This window comes from Denticeps clupeoides, chromosome 17 (genome assembly GCF_900700375.1).
Source record: "Denticeps clupeoides chromosome 17, fDenClu1.1, whole genome shotgun sequence".
Taxonomy (NCBI): domain Eukaryota; kingdom Metazoa; phylum Chordata; class Actinopteri; order Clupeiformes; family Denticipitidae; genus Denticeps; species Denticeps clupeoides.
The window spans coordinates 14,226,426-14,253,324 of record NC_041723.1 but is presented as its reverse complement, the minus strand read 5'-3'; the positions used below and the strand labels follow the sequence as shown (position 1 = coordinate 14,253,324).

General features: G+C 43.6%; 1 protein-coding gene across 2 annotated transcripts in view; it reads left to right on the top strand.

The window, feature by feature from the left end:
* The window catches only part of necab2 (N-terminal EF-hand calcium binding protein 2), a 59,065-nt gene that overhangs the window by 30,002 nt on the left and 2,164 nt on the right, over positions 1-26,899 (top strand). The window contains exons 6-11 of one of the 2 annotated variants that reach the window (XM_028958854.1): positions 7,997-8,130; positions 8,221-8,345; positions 14,039-14,118; positions 17,267-17,323; positions 21,843-21,955; positions 25,895-25,972. In XM_028958854.1, coding sequence (XP_028814687.1) covers positions 7,997-8,130; positions 8,221-8,345; positions 14,039-14,118; positions 17,267-17,323; positions 21,843-21,955; positions 25,895-25,972 — 587 coding nt within the window. The remainder of the gene's footprint in view (positions 1-7,996; positions 8,131-8,220; positions 8,346-14,038; positions 14,119-17,266; positions 17,324-21,842; positions 21,956-25,894; positions 25,973-26,899) is intronic. The other variant, XM_028958855.1, reaches the window with a different exon arrangement.

Genomic DNA, 26,899 nt, shown 5'->3' with positions numbered 1-26,899 from the left:
ATGAAGGGATCGAGGGATGAAGTGATGGAGGAGTGGATGGAGGAGCAGCAGCCCGTGCATCAGCCCAGTTGTGGTTAATCGAGAAGTAAATTTGCTGCCATAGCACTTGTCTTCACTCGTTCATTAAGCACCAGACGCCTACTTTAAATCTTTTTTTTTTTTTTTTGTCCTTTCCCTATTTTTTTTTTTTTTTTTTTCATCTGATGAATGGCTCAGGCTTGCAGCCAGTGCAATTGATCACCGCCCATGTTTTATGTCCCGACGCAGCGACTGCAGGACTCAAGGTTTGCTTGCCCTAGCCCTGCTTGTTTTTTGCGTTTTTTATTTTTTCATCTCTCCCAGCCACATGGATTGTTATTGCATATTACAGGAGAAGCCTAATGAATAGAATGAAGATTGCCGTCTTTGAACGTGCAGGTGGTCGGTAAACAGGGTTTTAACCGAGGCCCTCTAAAGACGTAACGTGAGAGAATGTGCTGAGATTGGATGCAGAATGCATCCTATTCATCGTCGCAGCTTCTCTGGCAGTCTGTGAACTCTGGTGAATGACAACAATGCCTGGATTAGCTGATTCTGGACACCAATCATGGTGGCCAGGGATGGAATGGTTGCTGTGCGGTGCCTAAACAAAAGCCTTATCACGGCCATGGAACAGTAAGGCTTTACGTGTGAAAATGTCCTCAAATCATCTCGGCTGATTAAAATTGCCGGGAAAACGTGGTAAGAGCCAATTATAATTAGGGCCCTGTTGTTTTGTGGCTTGTAGCTTTGAGCCACAGACATTTTTTTTTATTCTTTCCTGCCTTTGTTAGGAACACGGGCATTGACTGCGGTATCCATGGCGCTACCAGCCCTCACCTCAATCAACTCTGTCCACACAGTCTCTGTGGAATTTCCGCTTCCTTGCCATGGTATTAGTACAGGATTTACCACTACAAGGCTATTGAACAGGTTCGTGTACTTCAATGATTGATGAGTATTGATGAGGGAATTTGAGAAGAATCACCTATTACTAGTCAGCTTGGTTTCGGTGAAGAAAAGACTGATGACACTAGTAATGAAGCAGTCAGTGGGGGAAAAGCCTCTCTCAGCAGTGCAGTTGTTTAATGTGCCACTTTTTTCCAATAATTAACGACACCCATAAAAGAAAAAGACCCCTGTCTTAAACAAACAGGTTTTAATTATATGTACAAATCGTAAAGTCCGTCCGCCATGCAGCCACCTCGTTAAGACGTCTCATGCATTATACAGTCTTCTGTCTTTCTTCTACTCTATTGTACTGCATTGCATGTGGCAGTGTGACAGAAGGTATTCTGTCGGATTTACTTTCTGCTGGAGATGTAAGGCTGCATTAGGAGGTATGGATGAAGGGTTTAGAGGGAATGCAGCTTTAAAACTTTTAAATTCCAAGGTTAGGCTGATCTCTAGCTACAATATATATATGTATACTCTGCCATTATACCAATAAATTCTTTAAAATTTGTGAAATGTACATTCTGTCTCTCACATTTGATGTGTACCTATGATGAAAATTACAGAACTCTCTCATTTGTTTTAAGTGGGACAACGTGCACCATCTTTTTTTTGGCCCACTGCTAATATATATATGTGTATGTGTGTGTGTGTGTGTGTGTGTGTGTGTGCGTGTATACGCACATCCCCAACTGGTTCAGGACTGACCGTTTGGCCCTTTGGAAAAGCTGCTTTGATTGGTGGTGCAGAGTGCCCATTAAATCACATTTAAATCACATTAATCAGCCGAGCTACAGTAAGACTGATTTTGTCTTACTTTGATCAGTGATATTTTAATGAGATAGACAAGGTTGATAATGGCCAGTTGAGATAACAATGAGCTTTTAACTTTCCATCTTGCCTTTTTTCCCCTTTGTCAAACATCAATAAAAAGCACCTTTAGCTTTTCAGTCCCTTCCTCTTTATTCATATGAAGCCTAAAACTTGCAATCAGTTAAGTGCATTACTGTGTCATCCCATGGCACTGCAGTACAACACCACTGTTAAAATATGGAACAGTGACAGGTCTGATTGCTTATAATAAATACTGCCAAAATGAAGATATTAAAATAAATGTATACTCTATTTTGCTCCATTCTTGTGTGGGACTGGCCTATGACATGAATGTGCAAATCACCTTTGGCAGACACAATAAATATTTTGCTTGTGCATATACAATTTTTTTCGAATGGAGACACACGGCTGCCGGAAGCACATGGGACCAATGTGCCTGACTCAGCCCTTAGGCTTTGTTGCCTCAAGCATTATCTCCATTTTATTTACTGTGCAGAGAATCTCCCTGTCACTCCCCATCTGAGCCTCTTTCTCTGTCCTAGTTTTAAATCTGTATTATAGTACTTAGTATAGTATAGCTGCATTTTGTACGTTAACCTTAAGAATTGGTTTATTTATTGCAAAATTTCACATGAGTTTGGGTTGCAGTCATCAAGCTGCTACAAAGATTAAGACGGGGCTGACACATGATTATAAATCAATGGATCTGGATCTGGTGCTTGTGAGCTTCGCCGGAGATTGAATCAATGTTGATTTTTCATCATATTCCAGCTGCAATGAAACCGGCATTGATTCAGTGTCCCTCTGCTATCTGGGACCGACTGTGTAGGAGTTTCTCAGGCTTTACACACACACAAACACACACCGCTCAATCACCACTCACTCAGAAAGGAGGCCTTGCTGCTCATTTTGTCTGCGCTTCAGATGTAATCCCAGCCCTGGCTACACAGATCCCGAACTCTGAATGGACGCATCCCTGGATGCATTATGTCCTGGCCCCCACTTTCATGTTCGCTAATGCGATTGTGATTGAATCTTTTTCCTTCGATTTCTCGGAAGCTTTGTCTAACTCGGTTGGCTGTTGGCCTCGCTCCTTTGTTGCAAGGACACCTTTACCTCTGAAGCGCTGTATTTATTCAGGTGGTGGGTGCGTTTTTAATATAGATCAGCTCACACACTTTGACTTATTTGGATGAAACATGCCGCTATCATATCTCTCCGGAGTAAATATGCTTCTGGTGATTATTGTTCTCCCATCTCCCATCTCCCAGATGCGACTACACTGATGCTTCCATGTTTGTTTATCACCTCGAAATTTGACTCATGGCATTCCACTGTAATGGAAGGCCAGAGATTCCACTCACCCTGATTGCCCAAATCAGCCTTGAGAGACCTTAATTGCTCAGGTAATTTAGCACGCCAGGCTACCTCAGTTTCTTGGTGAGACCAACTGGTGCAGATTAAGTCTCTAAATGAAACCAAAGCAATATTATTATGACATTGCACTATAAGAAATAGAGTTCATTTTGAGGATTGGACAGGTAAGACCTAAGATATATTTTTCATTGAAAGTGTAAAAAAGGCCATGAAGACCATGTGGTGTTGGGAAGAGAATAGAGTGTGTAGAAAAAACTCTTTCTCCCTCCACACAAAGCACTGTATTCAACCACTCCAATTTGATGTTACCTGGCAGAAAGAGGCATGGCACAATAGAGGTTAAAAATGAACAGTTTCTAATTTATTAACACCGGTAAATAATTATTGTAGTTACATATGAATATTGAATGTAAAAAGGTACCAAGGTTGCAGAGAAAATAAACATGAGAAGAAAGAGTAAAGAGGGAGAAGAGAAAAAGAGGAGGAGAGAAAGACTCAGAAACCTTCCGGTTTCCGATGGAAAAACCCCCCTGAGCAAGATAGCTCAGAGTCCCCTTTTCCACATGTGCGCAGGCTTTTATACCCCTGGCCTACAGGAAGTTGTCACTGGCCTACAGGAAGTTGTCACTGGCCTACAGGAAGTTGTCACTGACCAATCAGAACCTGTTGTTTCTGATGTCACGCCCCCGGTGCCTCCCATTTGGTGAAGACAAAGAGGGTGGGCGGTCCTGACGGCTGATACTTCGCACGTTGACGTCGGACAAAAGACATGTAAAAACCGAAAAAATCGAATCTTCACCCACAACCGTCGACACAGGAATGTTACACTTCCCCCTGCAGACATCTGTTATGCAAGACAAAGCAGGCTCCTGCGATGTCCATTCTTACAAAAGTATGTAACAGGCTCAGATCTTAAGAATATGTTAGTATAAATTTCAACACACCATACTGTGTAGTTGTGTGACGTCACTGCCTCAGCGTCCCCTGCCACTAGGGGCGCCACCTGTTACACAACGTGAATGGATATTCTTGCTTCCAAGGTTATATGCGTCCCAAATTTGCTGTTTATCATGGGATAACACAAACAGGAGTAGGGCTGAACGCGACAGATATAGCGATTACGATTTTTTGTGTGATTAAAACTGTACATTGGAATATTAATTGATCCATACGGCGCTGTAACTAGCATACCACGAGTTGAGAGCGTGCGTCCTTGCTCGCAATTAAGTAGGCGTGGCTTTGACATAGGACACATCTGATTGGTGAGCACAACTGTCTATAACACAGAGACATCAATCAGCGTGATTGACTGTCATGTTGCTGCCTACTGTAGAGCTCCACCGGGTACTGACAGGCTCCACAGTGGCCGCAGCCAAACGCTCAAGCCCCGCCCGTAAAGGGACGGCGCCTGCGGCCTTGTGCCTGGCAGGCTGCCGAGAACCACCACGACAAGGACAGAATTTTATTTCACTCTTTTTGCACCGCTGCACCTACACCGGAGGAACGGCGTCCGCCCATGCGGTGGCACACACTCGCCGTTCTGCGCTATTGCCACCACGACGTCGCTGCCTCCTGCATCCCATTTACATTTACATTTACAACATTTATCAGACGCCCTTATCCAGAGCGACTTACAATCAGTAGTTACAGGGACAGTCTCCCTGGAGCAACTTAGGGTTAAGTGTCTTGCTCAGGGACACAATGGTAGTAAGTGGGATTTGAACCTGGGTCTCCTGGTTCACAGGCGAGTGTCTTGCCCACTAGGCTACTACCACCACATCCCAAACGCCCCAGGGGCTCACCAACTAGGTCTTAACGATTTTAAGAAAAGATCTAATTGTGATATATAATATTTAATATAATAATATTTTTAAAATAATAGAAACGCCACTTTTCTCCAGAACCAAGTCTGCAGGAGCCAATGTTTGAGTGCACGCGTTTGGTCTTAAGTGGGCGGGGCTTTAACTTGAAACTCATCTGATTGGTGAGCATGAATGTCTATCAGCGCTCGACGCCTCCTCAGTGAGGGGCGTGATTGCAGCATGTTTGCCTTCGCGCCCAGTGGGCTGCCGCGAAGAGGACAGAACTTTGTTTCACCCTCCTGAACTTTATTTACTCTGCTCCACCACCCCTTGGACAGACATGTTCGGTGCTGATTGTTTCTGAACCCACCGTCCCCGCGAACACCAGAGCGGCGTCGTCTTTCCACGCTCCGCCCTTCCAGTCGCTGCATCTCTTCTTACGGCATGGCCCACGCCCCAGGGGGGTCCCCAAAGCGCCCGTGTCTCACTCACTCTCTCACTAACTAAAACCAACCAAGCGTGTTGGCTGGGCTGCAAAATAATCGCGTTTTTTAATTTCTAAACAAGAGTAAACAACATGCTATGATGATAGCATGGTTTAATACTTAGATCTTATTCAAATATATCTTTTGTCAAATATAGAATATATATAATATTTTAAATGCATTTTAAAGCTTTTAAATATAATTTGCCATGTAAACACTTCTCGACACTACACTGCTGTTCAGACTGGCACCAATTAACAGTATCCTAGCAACCAGACTCAATATGTTACTTAGCAACACCATTTTGCAATATGCAAAAATTGTCTTTGAGGACACTGAAGCAAAACTCATATTTATACACCATGTACTTAAAATTGAATTTTGGCTGCGGGTAAACATGTTTGTGGGTTTTTAATTAAACCATACCTTTGTGTTTTCCCCCTCTTGTCTTTTGTCATCAAGTTTATGAAATGTCTAACTGACTAAACAAATAATGATGAGAATAATTGTGTTATTTTCCTCTAGGAATTATCAACGGGGCATCTGCATATTTGCAGAGATTGCCCAGAGGGGTTATGACCTTAATGAAATTGCTGTCTTCCGTTGGTGATCAGTCATGTCAGGTCACAGAGCTCTATGATTAGACCTCGGTGGCTTCTCTTTATTAGGTCACATCTCAGTTTTCTTGTGGATAATGTGCTTCCTGTAAATAGGGAAGGTGAGACGTTGTAATCGCAACTCAATATGGGGTTTCACAGAAGCTCATTCCTCCATGCGGCTGGTGGACAAAGTATACATTCTTGGCTCAGGTAATCTGTCACCTCAAGTTGGTTAGTTTAAATCAAAGGTGTGGGTGACACCCTCAGACAGAAGTAACAAAGGTGAAAAGATTCAGTCTCTATCATTTCAGTATTGATACATTATGAACACGTGTCTGTTTGAAAATTCCTTTTTTTTCTCTGTAACCAGCGCTGTGTTTGACAACTGTCCAGAATTTTGCCATCAGAACTAGGTCAAAAATGGTCAAATGGCTGCTGGCCAAAAGTCGAAATATTGGCCCCATTACAGCCATGTGTTATGGAAATAGTAGCATAAGAAGTGTTTATAGGGTAATTGGCCATTGTAGTCCACCAGAACAGGCACCCTTTGTCCTGGATTTTATGCTGATGGAAAAATTCCCCTGACAGAAGACAGACTGCACACAGTTTCTCCTTTCCTTGTAATTTTGAGATGCGCAGTATACACTATCAAAACACTATAGTAAAAATGATGCATCAGAATAGCATGGAGTTGACATTTTGAGACGCTCACCTACCTATTTCTGCTGACGCTGCACTCAGGGGTGTGCTGTTTATGCCTCATATTGGTCATGTTCCATCGTTTCTCCTGCTCTGATGGATTTCCCTCAGTTGAGAGATGATGATGATTGCTTTTGCATGGACCCATTGCAGGTCCACATTACCTGCTGATGCACAGAAAGGGCCCCAGCAGCAATATAATGGAGTGAAATCCTGCTGACCCAGCACCTGATTGGCATCCATCATATTCCGACATAGGCCCTGCCGCCGCTGCAGCCACTGCAAGTGGGCTGCTTGTAGATACTGCTGATGGGAATGACCACAGAATCTTTCTCTTTTTCCACATTCCACCTGCTGGTCTTCGCGGAGCATCCCTCTCATGCCGGTGTTTTGTAGCTTGGCCTGGAGGCCTCGGCTCAGTTGCTACTGATGTTTCTTTTTTCACATCAGGATTTCTGCACAGAACAGAGGCTGAGAGAGTGAAATGTAATAACCACTCAGATTTGACCCATCTTTCATTCTTTACTGGATGTTGTTTAAGAATCTGAAAGGCTGATATTACAATAAGCACACTTTTCTCAGGATTCTCTGTAGAGTTCTGTGACTTTGAGTGAGGTATGCCGAGTGCCTGTCAGAAGTAAAGACTGGATTTGCTTTCTTGTGTAAAATGCTTTGAGATTGTGCAAAACATCTCCTGTCACTCACAGAACAACACCAGGTTGTAAGGCTGTCACTTGAGTGTCATTGTCTAGCAACATGTATAACTGAAAAAAATAATTGCCAGAGAAGATTAAAGCCAATTCTTGGAGAATCCTGCTTATCAGGAGTCAACATCCTGATTTCTTACAGTCTTCTACTCCAGTTATATTGGCAAAGCCATGCCTTTTCAACAAATCCTTTCAACACCTAACGTTCACACTTTTAGACACACTTACAGAGCGAAGCTGGAGGACTCAGCACCTCTTAAATGGGAAGAAAATGTCACTCAATCTATTTTCTTTGAACTTTGTTCATCTAAAGGTGAAAGGAAGTCTTGTGTTGGTTTTATTTGTTAAGCTAATTCTGAAACAGGAAAATTTGTGTTTTTCTTATTTGTATTCTGATGGAGAAAAAATATCATCTTCATTGCTGCTGAGTGATCTGTAGTTAAGACATTTGCATTTGCTTGTTTGTTTCTGAGTGCACACGGTGCACTGTGTAATGCTAATGCATCTCTCTTTTTACTTAGGTGTACGAGCGCGGTACCAACGTGGAGCAATTTGTGGCACGTTTCCTGTTGAAAGAGTCAGCCAATCAGATTCAGTCCCTACTCAACTCAGTGGAAAGTGCCGTGGATGCGATTGATGAGCAACACACTCAGGGGTAGGCCACGTCTTTATATGCTCTGTTTTCTAATTACATCCATTCTTTGCAGTGTTCTTGATAATTCTCTGCATTTCGTCCTTTACTCAGGTCGTACCCTGGTAAGACTTGTTCCCGTGTGCCCGAGAAGCGCTATGAAACCCCAGTGCCTGACTACCCACCCAACAATAGAATCACTACCAAGGACCCTGTGAGGAACATTAACATAGGACAAGGTTAGTGCTCAGTTCATCAAAACCTGTGTTCAGCACAGTCCCCCTCTATTAATTACCAGAAAAAAGGGTCGTCATAAAGTATCAGTACATTCATTTACATTTACATTTACATTTATGGCATTTGGCAGACGCCCTTATCCAGAGCGACTTACAACGTGCTTTCAAGTTACCATCGATTCATTATTCATTATTGTCTATTGCATATGTGTTAAAATAGCAGAAGTGTAGTTAATTCAGTTATTCATCCAATTAAAGGAGGGATTTTTAGGTTTTGAAAATTTTGTATACATCAACAACAACATTTATAGCCCATAACCACATACAGTATGTCTCAATGGGCTTTGACAGGCCCTACAGTTGACACCCCCACACTTGACCCTTCTGCTCACAAGGATAACCTCCACTAAAAAAAACTCTGGAGAGTGAAAAAAGGAAGTTATGTTATTCAGAGTTGTGATGTAGACAGACAGCTTATGTCTGGCTGCATGAAGCCCAAGTAAAGTTAAAAGTGAAGTGATTGTCACATGTGATACACAGCAGCACAGCACACGGTGCACACAGTGAAATTTGTCCTCTGCATTTAACCCATCACCCTGAGTGAGCAGCGGGCAGCCATGAGAAGCGCCCGGGGAGCAGTGTGTGGGGATGGTGCTTTTGCTCAGTGGCACCTCAGTGGCACCTTGGCGGATCGGGAATCGAACCAGCAACCTTCTGATTACAGGGCCGCTTCCTTAACCGCTAGGCCACCACTGCCCCTAGTAGAAGAGCTTCTGTCTTATCATGGTTTAACAGAAGAAAGTTGGTGAGCATCCACTGTCTAATGTCCTTCAGACAATTCTCTGTTCTGCTCAGCTGCTGCCTCTTGCTGGCAATGCTGATACATACAAAAGTAGTGTTTGCAAATAACGTGACCTATAGCAAAAATAGCAACGGACCTAAGATGGAACCTTGTGGAACACCAAACTCTACTTTACTATGTGAAGATGAATCACCATCAATGTCCACAAACTGATACCAATCAGTCAAATAAGACATGAACCAGGAGAGGGCTTAATCGCAACAACATTCTCTAACCTGTCGAGGAGAATAGCATGATCACAATAGTATCAAACGCTGTGCTAAGGTCAAGCAGGACAAACAGCGAAGAACGGCCCTGATCAGAGTCCAAAAGCAGGTTATTAACCACTTTAACCAGAGCTCAGTACTATGATGAGGGCTAAAACATGCCTTAGATCACTGAAACATATCCATAATTTCTTCTGCAGACAGATGACATTTGTTGGATTAAGACTTTTAAAAAGCGGAAAATGACAAAGAATGAAAATAGATCTGTATGGACTATTAACAAAAAATCACCAAAGATCCAGATAAAATTTTTTTCTCAGCCATAATCAGATGCTTTACCCATGTTTCAAATAAATAAAAAAGCAATCTACTTCTGTTCTTCCTTCTGTCGCTTTAAGTATGTCAAGCTGATAGCTGAGTTCACAGAAAATATAGGCACATCAACTTCCAAAGCACCCACTGTCAGGTGCGTTTTATGGAATTAGGAGTTCATTTGCTATGAGCCTTCAGTTTAAATCAGCCTGCCGGGTGGAACCAAACCATTAGGGGAAAACACTTTGGTCCGTGCAATCATTTCAAACTTTGTTTGAATTGTTCCAGCACATCCCATGATGTACAGTATTTCTGTCAAGAATCTATCTAATTAACTACTGATATGATATGTAGTGCTCCCTACATCAGAGCAAATAAAAAAAATTCCATACCCACGCGGATGTCAGCAGAATCAAACCGCAATAGAGCGTACTTTAAATTATGTTTGACGCACTGTACATTCATCTTACTGCCGGTTGTGATTATCTATGATCAGCCTTGTACCATTAATCAAGACAAATGGAAATCAAAAGCATTGCAGTCTTTTTTTCCAGACGCGCCATTTAGTTCCTATTTAATGCAATGCTAATCGATCACCCACAGCAAAGAATAAAAATGGACCCTTCAGATGTGGCCGCCCCTCATGCACCATGGGGATGATTGAAGTGCCACACAATGTCAGGACTGAAAGATTAAACCGCAGTGTCCTTCGAAAGCCAGGAAACGTTGCTAATGTGGGATTATTTGCATGCACTTTGTGTAATGCCTGGTGCTCTATTACACTGATAGGCTCCGTATTATCTGTGCCGGGACGTGCTTTCTCAGCACGTCATGTGCCCGACACCGTTAAATTCGCTTTGCCACACACCTACTAGATTGCCGTCACACTGAAGAGATGCCCGGGCGTAAAGCAAACAGCTGCTCCGTGCCGCAGTCGGCAGTGCCCCCTGTGAGAAGGGCGTGATGCAACCCGGGTAGCAGAGCAGGAAAAAAGGTTACTCTTCACCCCATGAGACAACTCTTCACCCCAAGGTTACTCTTCCCCTGATTTGTCACCCTGCAAAGGGCGAGTTCACGTGTTAATTGAAGTTAATTGAAGTCAACAGACAGAGACTGTTGATTCCCTTTGGTAGTTTGGTGGCTTTTCTTTTTATCTCTCTCGCTCATTCCGGTCAACCTGAAGGTGAAGTTGAGCTGTATTGTCATTTCAGCTACATAAGGTGCAAACACAGGACACAGGCAGCGCAAGAATAACATTTAACAAAAACCATGAGACAACTATGAGACAGACAGAGATAAACTAGTGAAATGAATAATAATTAAATGTGCGAAGTAAAATCGCTGTGCAAAATGGTGCATTAGTAGATGATATTACAGATAGAAAACATACAATATAACAGAGGTAGTGCATGTGTGAGGGTGTCAGTCCAGAGTGGAAAGTCCCTGAGTGTTCAGGTGTCTGATGGCCTGTGGGATGAAGCCTTTGCCAAGTCTGGCAGTGAGGGCCCGAATGCTTCGGTACCTTTTTCCGGATGGTACAAGGGTGAAAAGTGTATATGAGGGGTGTGTAGAGTCCATCACAATGCCGGTGGCTTTCCTGATTCAGTCTCGGTCTGTCCTCATTGTCCTGGACGTTTCTGCCTGTCACTTCACAACGAGGCATTGTGTGTGTTTTTTCCCTCTCAGTCTCTAAGCTCTGCTCCTGCAGTGACTACTGATTGGGCAATTATCTTGTTGGAGTAATTAATTGATTACCGTATTTTGTCTCCAGAATGAGCAGATAAATTGACTTCGTAAATACGTGTTTTGCTCTTCAGTCCACATCATGTTCACAAAGACGTCTTCCATCTCGCCACCGGCTCGACAGACATTAAATCACAGACCCTGCTGTGACAATTTGAACGGAAAACACAGACTGGCGTCCGGTAGGACTTGCGCTGATGGTAATTTATGGTTCCCTTTCATTCTAACTCTGGGTCATTCAGTAAACCAATATCTTGGGACGACACAGTTCCACTCTTCAGAAACGGGCAATTTTAGGGCCGGTTACCTGAGATGGAGAAATGTTTCAACCGCCCACATCCCAGACACGCATAGGCCCGACACCCTGTACCGCTGTGTAAGCCTCTATTTCGGCTGTCAGCATGTGGCTTCATTTATAGCAGCTTTGCTCAGGCCCCTGAGCGTCAGGAGGAAAATATTGATCATAACCATACCTTCGCTCCACACATCTCTCCTCACAGGATTCGGTTTCATTCTGCAGCTTTTCTCCCAACTTCTATTCCCCTAGCTTTCTGCCCGTTTCCTTTGTCTCTCGCTTTTCCATCTCTCTTGCAAAACGCGACGGGCGTACCTCCTCATCTGGTCCGTGATCAGAGAACATTGGTGGGGAAGTAGGAAAAACCGAGCTGTGTCAGGCTGATGATGGGCGGCGATGCAGCTCTCTGAACTGATGACTTTAACAAGCTTTCCTGCATGAATGCCCCAGCCCTCCCTATTTAACATTTCAAAGTAGAAAAGGAAGGGAGCATCACCCCACCCGACCTCACCCAGATCCCTACACTGCGACCACTACGGCGAGAAGACAGACTCGTTCCTTATGAAGCATTGCGACAGCGTTTCGTCACACTGAACTTGGTTTTTGGGAAGCGCCCACACACATCACTCAACTGGACATGCCCCCCCCAGCAACCCAGCTCACTTCTGACATTGTATGCTGCCGGACTGTCCCAGAGGCGGTGGGGAAAAAACTATTCTTGGCAAATGAGCAGGAAAAGGGGATGGAGCTTTACCAGAAGACATGGGCATCAGCTGAAATGAACGCATCTTCTGGGTGGGTTTGTTCACTGGGGCAATGACATGGACTCTAATTTGTGTCTCGTGTCTCTCTGTTGACAGGGTTAGGGTTCTTCTTCCTTCAACTGGTCTGGTTATCTAACACATGCAACATATCAACACAACATGGCTTACAGAAATCACATAACACAACAGACATATAAAAAAGTCACAAAAATGAAAGGAGGTTGATTCACAAATTAAAACTGCTGATGTTGTGAGATCTGCATTGCAGTTAGAACTCTTGACATCGCGTCAGCTGCAGATAGACCTAAGGGATATCTGCTAAAATAAGCAGCTTCTCCATCTTGGTTTTAGAGTCTACTATGGGCCTTTGTTTCTGTCAGTCACAGCATGCAGAGGTCAAATTTTAACTGGCTTTACATTGTCTCATATCTCGGACTGAAAATGGATCAGTAAGCGGATCGGCTCTGTCGATCAGAGACCCAATGCATAAAGCAGTGGTTGTCCTAGCGGTTCAGGAACTGGACCCATAATTGGATGGTTGTTGGTTCAAATCCCAAACCGTCCCCTCACACTGCTCCCCGGACGCCCGTCATGGCTGCCCACTGCTCACCAAGGCTGATGGGTTAAAAGCAGAGGACACATTTTGTTGTGTCACCGTGTGCTGTGCTGCAGTGTTTAACAATGACAATCACTTCACTTTCACCTAAAGGACGTCGTGACCGGAATCGATCCCGGTCCATCCCCACTTCCTCTTACCTCTTACCCTTTGCCAACAGCTATCTACACGTGCCACCCGCGTAGCATGGTTGTTTACAGTGCATGTGCCAGAGCGTGGAGTATGGATTAGCGCAGCGCAGGCCTGCCATATGTCAGACAGTATGCTCCAGCAGCTGTGGCTCCTGATGCCTGTCATGGACGTAGCATGGACGTCCCGTCCCCCCTCCCCTTTTCTTTGCCTGAGAGCGTGCTAAAACAACACCGACAGTTTGGGGCAGGGGAGGACACTGCCACCATGACAAGTCGGGGCTCAGCTCCCGCTGTTCAATTCGAATGGTTTCTATGGTTTCCATGGCTGATGTCTCCCATTCTGCACCCTCTCACATCTACGTTCAGGCTCATCAGAACAAAGGAGATTTCATTGTCTAATTAGCTTGGCACCTCAAGTGGTGATGATTTTAAAGGCAGGAAGTCCCCTTTTCCTTGTTAATTGGATGTGTCATTGCATAAGGGAGCGTCAAAAATAGTGAAGAGGGAAATTTATTCATCCCCTATCTGCATTCTTTATCCCAGCATCCCTCTTTCTATCTTCGTATATTACACCAGCAGTCTGTTGACAGGAATAACACAGGAGGCGTAGACTCACAAGAACAAAATGTGCAACATAATGAATGGAGCTCAGTCAAACTGTACATCACACTGCTTTTTTTTTTTGTTGGTTTTTGCGTTTAGTGAATAAGCTGTGGCGAAGATGGCAGATTGATAGAGACGTTACACACCTTGCTTTATCCTCGCAGGCCCGGTGGAGGTGAGGAAGGAGGGGCTGGAGGCACAAATCAACCGTCTGGCTGAGCTGATTGGACGTCTGGAGAGCAAGGTAACTCCACTGCCACATCGATCAGACCATTTAAAGCACTGAGGGTTTTATTTGCATGCAGCTGACTACACTGAGGTGTAATAAAAGACTCACCACACGGCATTGGGGGGTGACAGCAATAAAGGCTTTAATCGATGAGACCTGCAGTGTGTTAAACCTGCAAGTCCCTTGTCACCATGAGGACCTGGTGCAATCCCATGGTTGTCCCTGAGGATTTCTTCCAGTGGCCCATCACCTCCTCTCCTTCAGCAATTCTACTCAGAGCAAAAGATGAGCCTCAGAATGGCGGTCAATGTGCTGTGTCAAGTAACTCCGTTCTCACCCAAAATGCAGTTCTGCCATATGTACCCATATGTGATATGAAGAGGGACAGCCGGAGGGGCTGACACTATAAAAGCACCACAGTATCTACTGATATGTCCCTCCTTCTGTTTCTCATCCACATCCTCCCATGATGCACTGCCCATGTCTTGTACGCAGCAGCCAGAGCAGACTAATGGAGTCCCCAGTTAGTACTGATGTTTCTGGAGGGCAGGGTCTTATTGCTGCTGCTAAGAATAGCAGGTGGGTTTATTCTGTGCTCCATGAAGCACCCTGACAGCAGTGAAGGGGGGAGACGCTGCCCTGCCCTGCTGCCGATTAATGAATGGAGGGGAAACTGGGTCTGCTGGGATGGTGAGAGAGAGAAGGTGGAGGGATTTTTTTAGTGCTTGGTGTTGGATGTAGTATAGTGGTTATCACGTTCGGCTAACATGCTCAGTTCGATACCAAGCAGAAACAGACCTCTTCCTTGGGGCAGTGGTGGCCTAGTGGTTAAGGAAGCGGCCCCATAATCAGAAGGTTGCCGGTTCGAATCGCAATCCGCCAAGGTGCCACTGAGCAAAGCACACTGTTCACCAAGGGTGATGGTTAAAAGCAGAGGACACACTTTGGTTGTCACCATGTGCTGTGCTGCAGTGCATCACAATGACAATCACTTTCACTTTAATTGCACTAGATAACCCTGGTCATGGACTATTTGATGATAGAGGTTGATGATAGCATTCCGCTAACAGGTTGAAGTATTACGGTTGCCAACCCCACTAAATAATCTCAAACATGTTATTTAATCATTTTAAGTCTTCATTTTTGATTCTGCAATGTAAAAATAGTCAGAAAAAGCCTTTGTCGTTTCATTTCATAGGACAGTGTGACCCTGTCCAGAATTTAAATGCTGAGGCTTCCTGAACCAACACTTTATCGCAGTTGGAGGTTTAGTTATGAACTTTGAACATATGATTTTTTACAACAATGTAAGCAATGGCAGCCACTCACTGGTTTTGAGGTGACCTGCTCCCCACTCTCAGCTGGCTGAGGAATGGTTCTCATCAGAGATCTCTTGTTGTCTGTATAATGCTCTACCCGCTGCTGTGAGAAGCATCATTTCCTCTACCCCCCGCCGAGCCATTATAAAGACCCCTGTCACCGTGGCGACTGGAGCACATATCGTTCCCCTCCTCCTGCGGAGCCGGCGTAGCTGCAGTGTGATGGATGCTCCTGCAGCCCAAGAATCGGTGCTAGAGACATCTGCACAACTCTGTACGGTCATTGCACGTCATTATGCACCCAGCCACTCGTTGCAGGAAAAATCGCTCATTTTCTGGGGCAAATTTTACCATCTTTCATTCAGGTATTATTCCTTATGTGTATTGTTTATTATTCAATATTTATAATTCAATATTCCTGTTATATATGAACAGTTGCTTAAATGTATATAAAAAGTCTAGAATGATGGGGTTTGGCCTGTTTTAAATACAGACACTGCTGGCAGGTTATCATCCTAATTCCAGTAAAAAGACACAAGATCAAAACTTCTTTATTTATTTTGTTGCTAAATTAGTTGCTAATACGTTACACTGCACTTTAATTTTATGCAGCAATACTTGTTACCAGTGTGTATATATATGTATAAGTTCAGTGCAAGGTAACATCGGTCAGATTGATAGCCATGTGGTTAATACCATTTAAGTTTTATCTTGTAAGTGTGAGGGGGATTGTTCAAGTTAAAGTTGTTTTACTAGATTCTTTTGCACGATACGCTCTTCTCAAACTCCCTCTAGTGGTGTGCTGAGATTATAATTACCTAGTTTACAGAGGAGACAGTTTTATTCCTAATATGAATATAGTTTATTATTGACCGTCCTCGACCGTCGATGCTGCATATGCTGCAGCCAATTTGGATTTTTAGTGTACTACACTGGGGATATTAAGAGTAACAACCACCTTGCATTTAAACATCCAGCAGCTGTGAATATTTAATAGGCTTTAATACCACTTATAATGGACACATTGTGACCAGTGCACTAAATCAAGACCCTGCTAAAGAATTCCTGACCATTTATTTGCCCTGAAAGTGAAGGGGTTTTGCAATCCCATATGAGACGCAGTCTTTGGAATGTGATCAGTCAGCCCCATGCTCAGGTCTCAGCCAAACACGGCAGTGACCTGCATGGCATAAGCTGGCCCTTCAGCCAGGCACTTTCATAAGATCTTTTTTCTCTTATGTGCAATTTGTTCTTTTAACTCTAGCACAAGATCATTGCAAATCCTATAAGCCCCATATGCAGTATATTTACATCATATTTTGTACATGATTTCTTGCCATACACCACATATGAGTTTATTATGCTTTCTCTGGTAAAGAACATTCTTATGATTTCCTAATGATTCGATTCAGGCTGGTTGGAAATATTTTGGACGTGAACATACCTTTCCAGCACGGAGTGACTACAGAGCAGAAGTCTGCTTACAGGATTCAGCCGTTCTGTGCCACAGGCTCATTTCATAGACATTAGCGCTTTAAAGGGCACGCTTTACATAGACACATGGATCACAGGCCTTCTGACATTCTTCACAGAAAAGCTTGTCCTTGTGGCTCTCCTGGACCGACGTCGGGCAGGATACTCACTCTGGCGGAATCTTGTGATTAATAATTCGATAAACCGCATTAGGGTTCCGAAAGGTTGGGGCTTTCCGCCATCCCACCGGGAGGTCACACTCACTTTGCACCAGCGCTCGGCTGCCTTAAGGGGTGGAGGTGTGGGAAGGAGATGGAGGGGGGGAGACGCCAATTCACACGAGGCTCTTCTCTTGTGGTTTTCTGTTGCAGACAGTTTGGTTTGACCTGCATCAGCGGCTTACAGATACTGATGGCACAACCAGCGCAGTAAGTAGTTCAGTTTCCGTGAGTCTGACTTTCATGTGTTAAAACTCCCAGCATGCCCAAAGTCTTGCCACGTGTTCTTCCATTTTCACTTCCGCCCCGGTAGTTTAAAGCCCGAGCGAGCACCGCTGCTTTCCTTAATGCATGAGGCATGATTACATTCTCCGTTCAGTCTGGTGCAGATCCCACAGTTGTCTCGAACTCCCAAGTGCTGCCGCCACTGTTCCCCCAGATGCTGTCGAGAAGAGATAAAATGATGTATGTAGATAGTCATCACAGCCGGAGAAACTGGCCAGACCATCAGATAAAGTTTCCAGGGCTGCCCTGTGGCTGCAATACAGCACCCCCGATTAGAGAGACGTTAACGTGTCAGGCCTCATTTAAACCCAGGACGAATGTCCTCCCTCCCTATAGTGTTATCGGGCGCCCGGTCCGACGGCTGTAAGAGTACAGAATGCTGTCATAGCTGTTGCTCTTTTTAACTCGCATTAAACCTCATCTCCATATCTGGGAGAGGAGGGGAGACGGTGCAGCCGGGTAGAAAAAGCAGGTCAGGTTTGATGAAAAATAAATGGGCCTCCGTGTATCCATCGGAACGTCAGATCCGCTTTTTTCTACCTTGTTTACCCTTTTGCCGCGCTCCACCGGCACACAAATCCCAGGGAGCTTTCTTGGCACAGTCGCTGGTGTCCTGTCTTAGTTTTGTGCCTGACTTATTGATGCCTGGGGGACCAGAGCAAATTGAATCATTCCCCTTCTTTACTGTTAATCCCTGTCAAATTTCACAGGTATCACTTGGTCCCCTCTGTAATGGGATTAAAGTCTAAATTCGATGGCCCACTGTCACCTAGGTGTGCAAGATGCCGTGTGCGTTGCATGCCCTTTCTTGTAAAAAATTCAGCTGCCGGGATCAGATGCTGACAACAGCAGAGTTGGCCGCGTCTGGAACACTAGACTGAATCTGAAGATGAAATGTTACTCCACGTTACACCTACTTTTACTGAGATTTGCTTATTGGAGGTCTGGTTTACAATTCTTTGCCGTTCGACATGATCACAAAAAAAGAAAAAAAAAAAAAAAGTGATCATTTGGAAATGGTTTGAATATTATAATTGGATTTCCATTCATTGATGTTATGTGATGTATTCCCGACTGTTGCAAGAAGTCATTCCTCCTCCTCCACCCGGAATAGTACACCATGCATTTGAAAAGAACAATGTGAAAAGAATTATTCCAAAATCTCTTTAAATGCAGAACTGAGTTATTTAATGTCTATTTCAATTTGCAGAAACTAATAGCTCTGTTTATGCTGATAAAAAGGAAACAACAGCCGTTCTGCAGCTGTGCATTTATATATAACTCACATGCATCTGCCCTATTAAAGAGGAACTCCATTCCCTTCTTCTATCGGCAGATTTTCCTAGTGACTGCAGTCTGCCAATACACTTTCCCCATAATTCTGCACAACAGCAGGGAAAGGACATTTTCTTTTTTCACCCCTATGTGGGAAGAATCATCTTCAACATTTGTCATTTCCTGGCGCATCCACTGAACAGGTCACAGTGAGCCACGTTCTGATTAGTAGCTTTAGAACTGAACTATTCCTCCCTGCATTTAATTGCAGGTTTTAGTTGTAAATTGCAATGCGCCCCCATTTACATTTACATTTGGGATGTAAACTGTTCTTTTTGTAGACAACTGTGTCACTGTGTTCAACTGTGTACAATAAGAGTATGTATAGAATGGCGGAAATGGAACTGTTTTTCTGTCTCTGTTTATGGTGAGTGAAGCTGGGTGGGCTTTATAAAACAGTTCATTCCGGTGCTAAAATTGATTGCTTCACAGAGACAGTACAATTTTACATATATGCACTGAGCAATGTCTTTATGTTGCATTTGCTGATGTGTTGCTAGGCAACTGGAACATGTTAATGAACAGTGTTTCTCTGTGGGAGATTAGATTTGTATTATTAATACATTAAATGATTGATGGGAAATTGGTGTTACCATCAAATGCATTTCATAAAAGCTGAAAAAGGGTGTTAACCATGATGTAACTCTCATTGTTATATTGTCCATAGTTAACATCAACATAAAGCATTACTTTTAAAATGTAATGAGTTGTGGTTTATAGGAAGATTAACCTTTCTAAATCAAATTATGACCTTTGTACTCCAATATCTGGGACTATATATTAATTCTTTTGTGATGCATTAGTAGTTTTTTTTATGGAGGCTACGTGAATGAGAATTGTTTGTGCGTTGATACCAGTAAATAACTGGTATCAGCCCGCAGATCTATTTTATTCGAAAACACTCCACTCGGGGGACAGGGCTGCAATAAGCATGGAGATCCCACTCATCCTCTCTCCTGGGCTGCAGGAGGTGCACGCTCATGCATTTTTACCCAGGCAGGCTGCTCCAGGAGTGAGCGGTTCAGCGTGCAGGCTGTCAGTATTCTGCATGTGGGGTTTCACAGGTTCAGACGGCATCATGTGGGATCATCAGCTCCCATCCAAGCACAAAAAATATTGCAGACCTGAGTGAGGGGGGTGAGGAGAAAAGTTGCATAGTAGAATATGAACAAGCCTGATCTTATTAAAGAACAGATACAGGCAGCAGGAGATGTCCTTTCCATTCTTATGATAGCTGTGCAGAAAATAAACTATAAACATTCAGTTTCTGTTTCATGGAGTAAGATTGGTCCTGAAGAAACCTCGGAGTGTGCAGTTGGGGGGTATTCCCGTTTCCATGGTAACTATGAATTTTAAAGGTTTTTTTTTCTTCACACCCCCCCACCCCCCCCCCCCCCCCCCCCCACCCCCTCACTCTTTAACACATCAATGCAGATAAGTGAACATAAAATCATGTGGATTTGTTATTCTGTTTTGTGTTTTTTTATTTATCTTTAGTATGGACCAGATGTCCTCATGGAGATGTAAAAGTGGTGATATTTTACCCTCTAGAAGATCTAATTCAGTAAAGTTAAAGAGTCAATGGGCCAATTGGTATCTTTAGAAATAGGTTTGGATCTTAATACACATTTACAATATGTGTGTTTCTTTGTTATTACAGTATGTCCTTCAAAATGTATGTGTGTGTGTGTGTGTGTGTGTGTGTGTGTGAGAGAGAGAGAGAGAGAGAGAGAGAGAGAGAAAGAGAGAGTCCTTCTTAATGCATTATTTAGAAGGTGTGTTATGCAACTGCAGGGGTCTCCTAACTGGAACATTCACTGGTCTCCTACTGTGTCAGAAAGAGCCCCTACATCTTTCACAAACACACACGCACACCAAACACACATTGCCTCTTTCTATAAATTAAATGAAGTGAAGCATTACAATCAGAAACCATTAATGCTTGTGCTTGGGAATTAAAAATGTATCAAGCTAAACAGTGATCTGTTTTTTTAGAGCAGTAGAGCAGACATGGAAATGAAAAAATGTTCCATGGAAGGGAGGATTGAATTTTGTTACATTGCATCCAATTTATATTATTATTACCATTCAGACAAACATGAGAAAACTAGATTTAAAGCGACACATTCTCAGATTTTTATTTCAGGAACAGGGTTCCTTTATAATTTGGGAGCATGCGTGGTGTCTGTATTAAATCACGCTAAGTGACAAATGAATGAGATGTATGGGATGTAATCAGATCAAATTTAACATGTCTGGGACTCCTCCAAATGCAGGGTAGTGAGGAATATTGGATGAAAATACCCTCATGCGTCCTGCTCCTAATTGAATTCCCCTGGTGGTGTATGTGAATGGGAAGCTGTGAGGCGTCTGATTACGTTTGGGGTGAAATGAATTTGGGGCGTTTCTGATTACATTTTGGCTGCGTTGGGTGATGCAGTGCAGTTGATTGAGTCCGGGGTTTATTACCAGCCATTTATTCAAAGTTCTTGTGGAGCCCTGGAAGCTGCAGTTTATAAAAAAACTAAACCTCCAAATAAACCAGAGGCGAATTTCTCATTTCAAGTGTTATAAAATGTCCGCTTGCCATTATCTAGTAATTGTTCAGAAAAAAAAAAAAAACAGGAACCCCTTTATTTCTAATGGAGACTTCCAGATGGAGCCAAGTCCAGATGGAGCACGCGTCTATTTAAAAGTGAGTTGTGCTTCAACATGTGACACTCCATATGAATAGGAGTAATTATGAGAAAGAGATACACGTCAAGTGGACTGTTGAAGCCAATAAAGAACTATTTTTAATCAGTTGTCTTTTTTTATAGAGGAACATGAGAGTGAATTTCTGCAGTCATTTCAGCTCGTGGGAATCACTCTTTAACCCTGAAATTGCTTCAGCCATAGACCATTTTTAGAGCAAACTGAGGGAGGTGTGATTATAAAGAGATGTTGACCTCGTCCATCTGAGATGGCTCCAATTAGCCTGCAGCTCAAGAGCAGAGTGTTTCACGGGCGCCGGCGCACCACGGCCCACACCGTGTTTCACTACAGGAAGAGAACGAAATTCCACCGGCTGATCCGGTGGCTCTGCCCCTCTCCTCTGTTCTGTCTACAGTCTCTTCACCTGATTCGCCAGGAGATGACCGTTTCCCAGAAGCAGCTGGGGGAGTTCTGTGAGGCTCTGAAGCAGTACCTGAAGAACGTTTCGGCCCAGAGAGACTGCTTCCAGTGAGTACACGCTCCCACGTGCCAAGTTTACTCCCTGTGGCAGTTCCATTTTTGTTTTATTGGATCCCCACAATTACTCCCCATGTAATTGTTAGATCCTCCTCCATGGTGTTGGTATCGAGGGGGTGAAGGTACAAACCTCCTCTGATCCCTCAAGTCCTGATGACTGCAGAAGTGCAAAAAGTGTCTGTCAGTGCATTACAGGGAGTGCAGAATTATTAGGCAAATTAGCATTTTGTCCACATCATCTTCTTCATGCATGTTGTCTTACTCCAAGCTGTATAGGCTCGAAAGCCTACTACCAATTAAGCATATTAGGTGATGTGCATCTCTGTAATGAGAAGGGGTGTGGTCTAATGACATCAACACCCTATATCAGGTGTGCATAATTATTAGGCAACTTCCTTTCCTTTGGCAAAATGGGTCAAAAGAAGGACTTGACAGGCTCAGAAAAGTCAAAAATAGTGAGATATCTTGCAGAGGGATGCAGCACTCTTAAAAGTGCAAAGCTTCTGAAGCGTGATCATCGACCAATCAAGCATTTCATTCAAAATAGTCAACAGGGTCACAAGAAGTGTGTGGAAAAACCAAGGCGCAAAATAACTGCCCATGAACTGAGAAAAGTCAAGTGTGCAGCTGCCAAGATGCCACTTGCCACCAGTTTGGCCATATTTCAGAGCTGCAACATCACTGGAGTGCCCAAAAGCACAAGGTGTGCAATACTCAGAGACATGGCCAAGGTAAGAAAGGCTGAAAGACGACCACCACTGAACAAGACACACAAGCTGAAACGTCAAGACTGGGCCAAGAAATATCTCAAGACTGATTTTTCTAAGGTTTTATGGACTGATGAAATGAGAGTGAGTCTTGATGAGCCAGATGGATGGGCCCATGGCTGGATTGGTAAAGGGCAGAGAGCTCCAGTCCGACTCAGACGCCAGTAAGTTGGAGGTGGAGTACTGGTTTGGGCTGGTATCATCAAAGATGAGCTTGTGGGGCCTTTTCGGGTTGAGGATGGAGTCAAGCTCAACTCCCAGTCCTACTGCCAGTTTCTGGAAGACACCTTCTTCAAGCAGTGGTACAGGAAGAAGTCTGCATCCTTCAAGAAAAACATGCAGGACAATGCTCCATCACACGCGTCCAAGTACTCCACAGCGTGGCTGGCAAGAAATCTCACATTATCAAATGTGTGATTTACAAGGAGGGAAAACAGTACACCTCTTCTGAACAGTGTCTGGGAGGCTGTGGTTGCTGCTGCACGCAATGTTGATGGTGAACAGATCAAAACACTGACAGAATCCATGGATGGCAGGCTTTTGAGTGTCCTTGCAAAGAAAGGTGGCTATATTGGTCGCTGATTTGTTTTTGTTTTTGAATGTCAGAAATGTATATTTGTGAATGTGGAGATGTTATATTGGTTTCACTGGTAAAAATAAATAATTGAAATGGGTATATATTTGTTTTTTGTTAAGTTGCCTAATAATTATGTAATAGTCACCTGCACACACAGATATTCCCCTAAAATAGCTAAAAATAAAAACAAACTAAAAACTACTTCCAAAAACATTCAGATTTGATATTAATGAGTTTTTTGGGTTCATTGAGAACATGGTTGTTGTTTAATAATAAAATTATTCCTCAAAAATACAACTTGCCTAACAATTCTGCACTCCCTGTAATGTCTCATGCCACAGCACATGCCTGACATGTAGAAATGTGAGGATTTTAAGAAATGAAAAGCAAAAAATGGCCAAAATAAACCAAACAGAAACCTGCCATAGCACTTGTGAAAAACATTAACACAAACAAATGCAGGACACTGGGGTGTGGGAGAAAACGAACATATAAAAGGCTCTGATCACCCACATAGAACGAGCAGAAGCTGAGGGGGATTAGAACCCTTGCATGCATGTGTTAGGCTGCACCTGGCTGGCCCAGGACTGCCTAGGCATCATTTACATCCTGAGCGACTTACAACCAGTATTTACAGGGACAGTCCCACTGGAGACACTCAGGGTTAAGTGTCTTGCTCAGGGACACAATGGTAGAACACCTTTGAATAAATATCAGTCCATAGAACGGGGCGAAAATGAATATTAAATTGACCTTTGGCAGCTGAGGAGTGCAGTGCCTGTTGGCCAATCATAGGAGAATTAATCGGCGTCTGACAATGAGAGTCTCGGCTGAGTTGCTGCAAACAAGGTCCTTACAGGCAAGGCTGGTCATTCAGCAGCCATGTTGCTGACATCCTGGTCCGGTATTTTTGAGCTAATAAGACCAGAATCCTAGAGAAATCAATGGCAATAGAATCGATGGCCACTGGCGCACCCCGATCAGCCATAACATCCCCTGCTGAAAGAGGGCACAGACTTCAGGGAATACCGTTTCCATAAAGGGGGCTACGTGGTCTGCGACCATGTTAGTTTGGTGGTTCATTTCAAAGTAACATACATATAAATGCAGGTGATTTCCCAGTAGGACATTTCTCAAAGCGCTACACTGCCTCTGCTGGCTGGCCTTCTCTCCATAGTGCATCCTGGTACCAAGGTAAGGGATGTATAGTCATCAGACCAGTCACCCGTGTTTGTGGACACGGGTGACTGTGTGCTGTGACACCTTCGTATGCGAAGGACAAAATGTTCACTGACTAATAAGTCCAACCCATTAGCAGGGTCCCTTTTTACTGAGACAATTAGTGTTATTCACTTGGCCTGTCAGTGGTCATAATGTTATAAGGGTGGTAGTAGCCTAGTGGGAAACACACTCACCCAGGTTCAAATCCCACTTACTACCATTGTGTCCCTGAGCAAGACACTTAACCCTAAGTTGCTCCGGGGGGACTGTCCCTGTAACTACTGATTGTAAGTCGCTCTGGATAAGGGCGTCTGATAAATGCTGTAAATGTAAATGACTGATGTCACCAGTTAAATACACTTAAAATGTTTGGAACGTTGTCCTAAACTAAGGTGATGGTTGAAGGCCTACGTCCAAAACCCCTGTTGTGCTGGTGATGCTTCTTTAAAGATGTAAATGGGAAGCTTGAGGCGGGAAGCCATGGAAGAATAGTGCATTATGGACACAGCGTTATGTAAGACGTTCGCAGTTTGTGTTTTCATTGGCCTTCGAATCTGGATATCCTGTGAATTATGTTGTTCTGCTACACCCTACTACACCCTACTACACCCCGTTAGAGTAAAACTGTTCTGCTAGGCACGCCAGGGAGCTCTTTGTAGACAATCTGAGAAAGGCTCACTGGTGCTCAGGGACCTCAGGGATGACCTGCTGCATTCAGCGGCGTTTTGTTCCACCATCGCGGTGCGCTTCGGACTTCTAAATTATAGATCACAGAGAGCGTCAGGTTCTGCATCCCACTACTGCTGAAATGACAAAAACTTTACTCAGTCTGTCACGGCGTTCACCCTCATTCTGATATTTTTTATGAACACAACAATAAAACTATATTTCCATAAGCGCACCGGAGGAGAGATATCTGCCAACACCTGCTCACGTGTTCATTGTATTTCATCTTTGGCATTCATCTTTTGGCAAGTTTGGCATTCTTGCAGTTTTACAGCTACAGTTCCCTGCTGGTGTCTGTAGTAGAATCTCCCGGGAGGGCAAGTTTGGTGGAGCTCTGCAGGGGTGGTGGGGGCTGCACCTGAATACAGGCGGCGATAAAGTTCACTCCCATCGCTGGGTGAATCCCACCACCAGTGCTGAACGGCTGCTGCCATCCAGTGGAAGATATATTTTTATATATATATATATATATATGTGTGTGTGTGTGTGTGTGTGTGTGTGTGTGTGTGTGTGTGTGTGTGTGTATATATATATGTTATATATATATATGGTATAATATATCCCATCATCCCACAACTGTCATGGTTATCTGTTTTATATGCAGCTGGTGACTGATCTGCCTCTTGTTTGTCTTGACAGCGTGACTGCAGTGCGGCTGCCAGACGGGCTGTCCTTTGTGGTGTACGAGTTCTGGGATGGTGAAGAGGAATGGAAGAGGTAAGTGCCCAAAGGCTGCGGAATTACGCCATAATTGACTCTCCAAAATTTCCAAGCACATAGTCACTGTTTTATGGCGTGTATTCAGTAAACGGCATTCTAATTACTACAACGTTTTACATTTGAATTCAGTGCAGCTACACATGGATTGTGTTCATTAGTGAAGACTAATGGAATGTCATAAACACACAACATTGACATACATATGCAGGAATCTTACTGAATGAAAAATGAAATACTACCACTTTTTAACATATTTTTAAAGCAAACCCTTTCAAAGGTGCTCACATGATTGTTTCTGGGGTCATGGTAACACATTATGAAGATTATCTGAATGTGTTTGTTTGTGCGTTACCATCTGCGGGCGGCAGCCTCCTGACGTTGAATTCAGACCAGGCCGCGCCGACTGAGCTTATATGACTTATTGATGTTCTGTGCTGGGCCTGCAGTGGTGCGCTTATATGTGGCAAGCGGTCTGTTAATATTTCAGGTAGTAGTGGGGGTGGGGCAGTGCAGTATGAGCGCATACACATCAAGTACTTCAAAATAATCCCATGTACTGTACTGTGAACACTACTGTGGCCCTCCGCTTTACTGATTAGCACCGTGGTTGAGGTCCATATTTAATAACACGTTTTGTACAGATTACCATATTCATAAACAAATTTCTAACATTGCTGATGTGTGTCAGGAGATGTGCTTAATCTCTTTTAAAGCAATTCCTCATTATTATTATTATTAGTAGTAGTAGTATTGCTTTTACTGATCACTATATATCATGACAAGTGTCTTCTACCAACCTTACTGCTGACTGAATGATGTTGCTTAGCAACAACAGCAATTTTGTCAAATGTCTTTGGTTTTTATTGTCACAAATTCCAGGGAAACTTTGGAAAACGTCATGATATACAGTTGTATTTAGTGTAT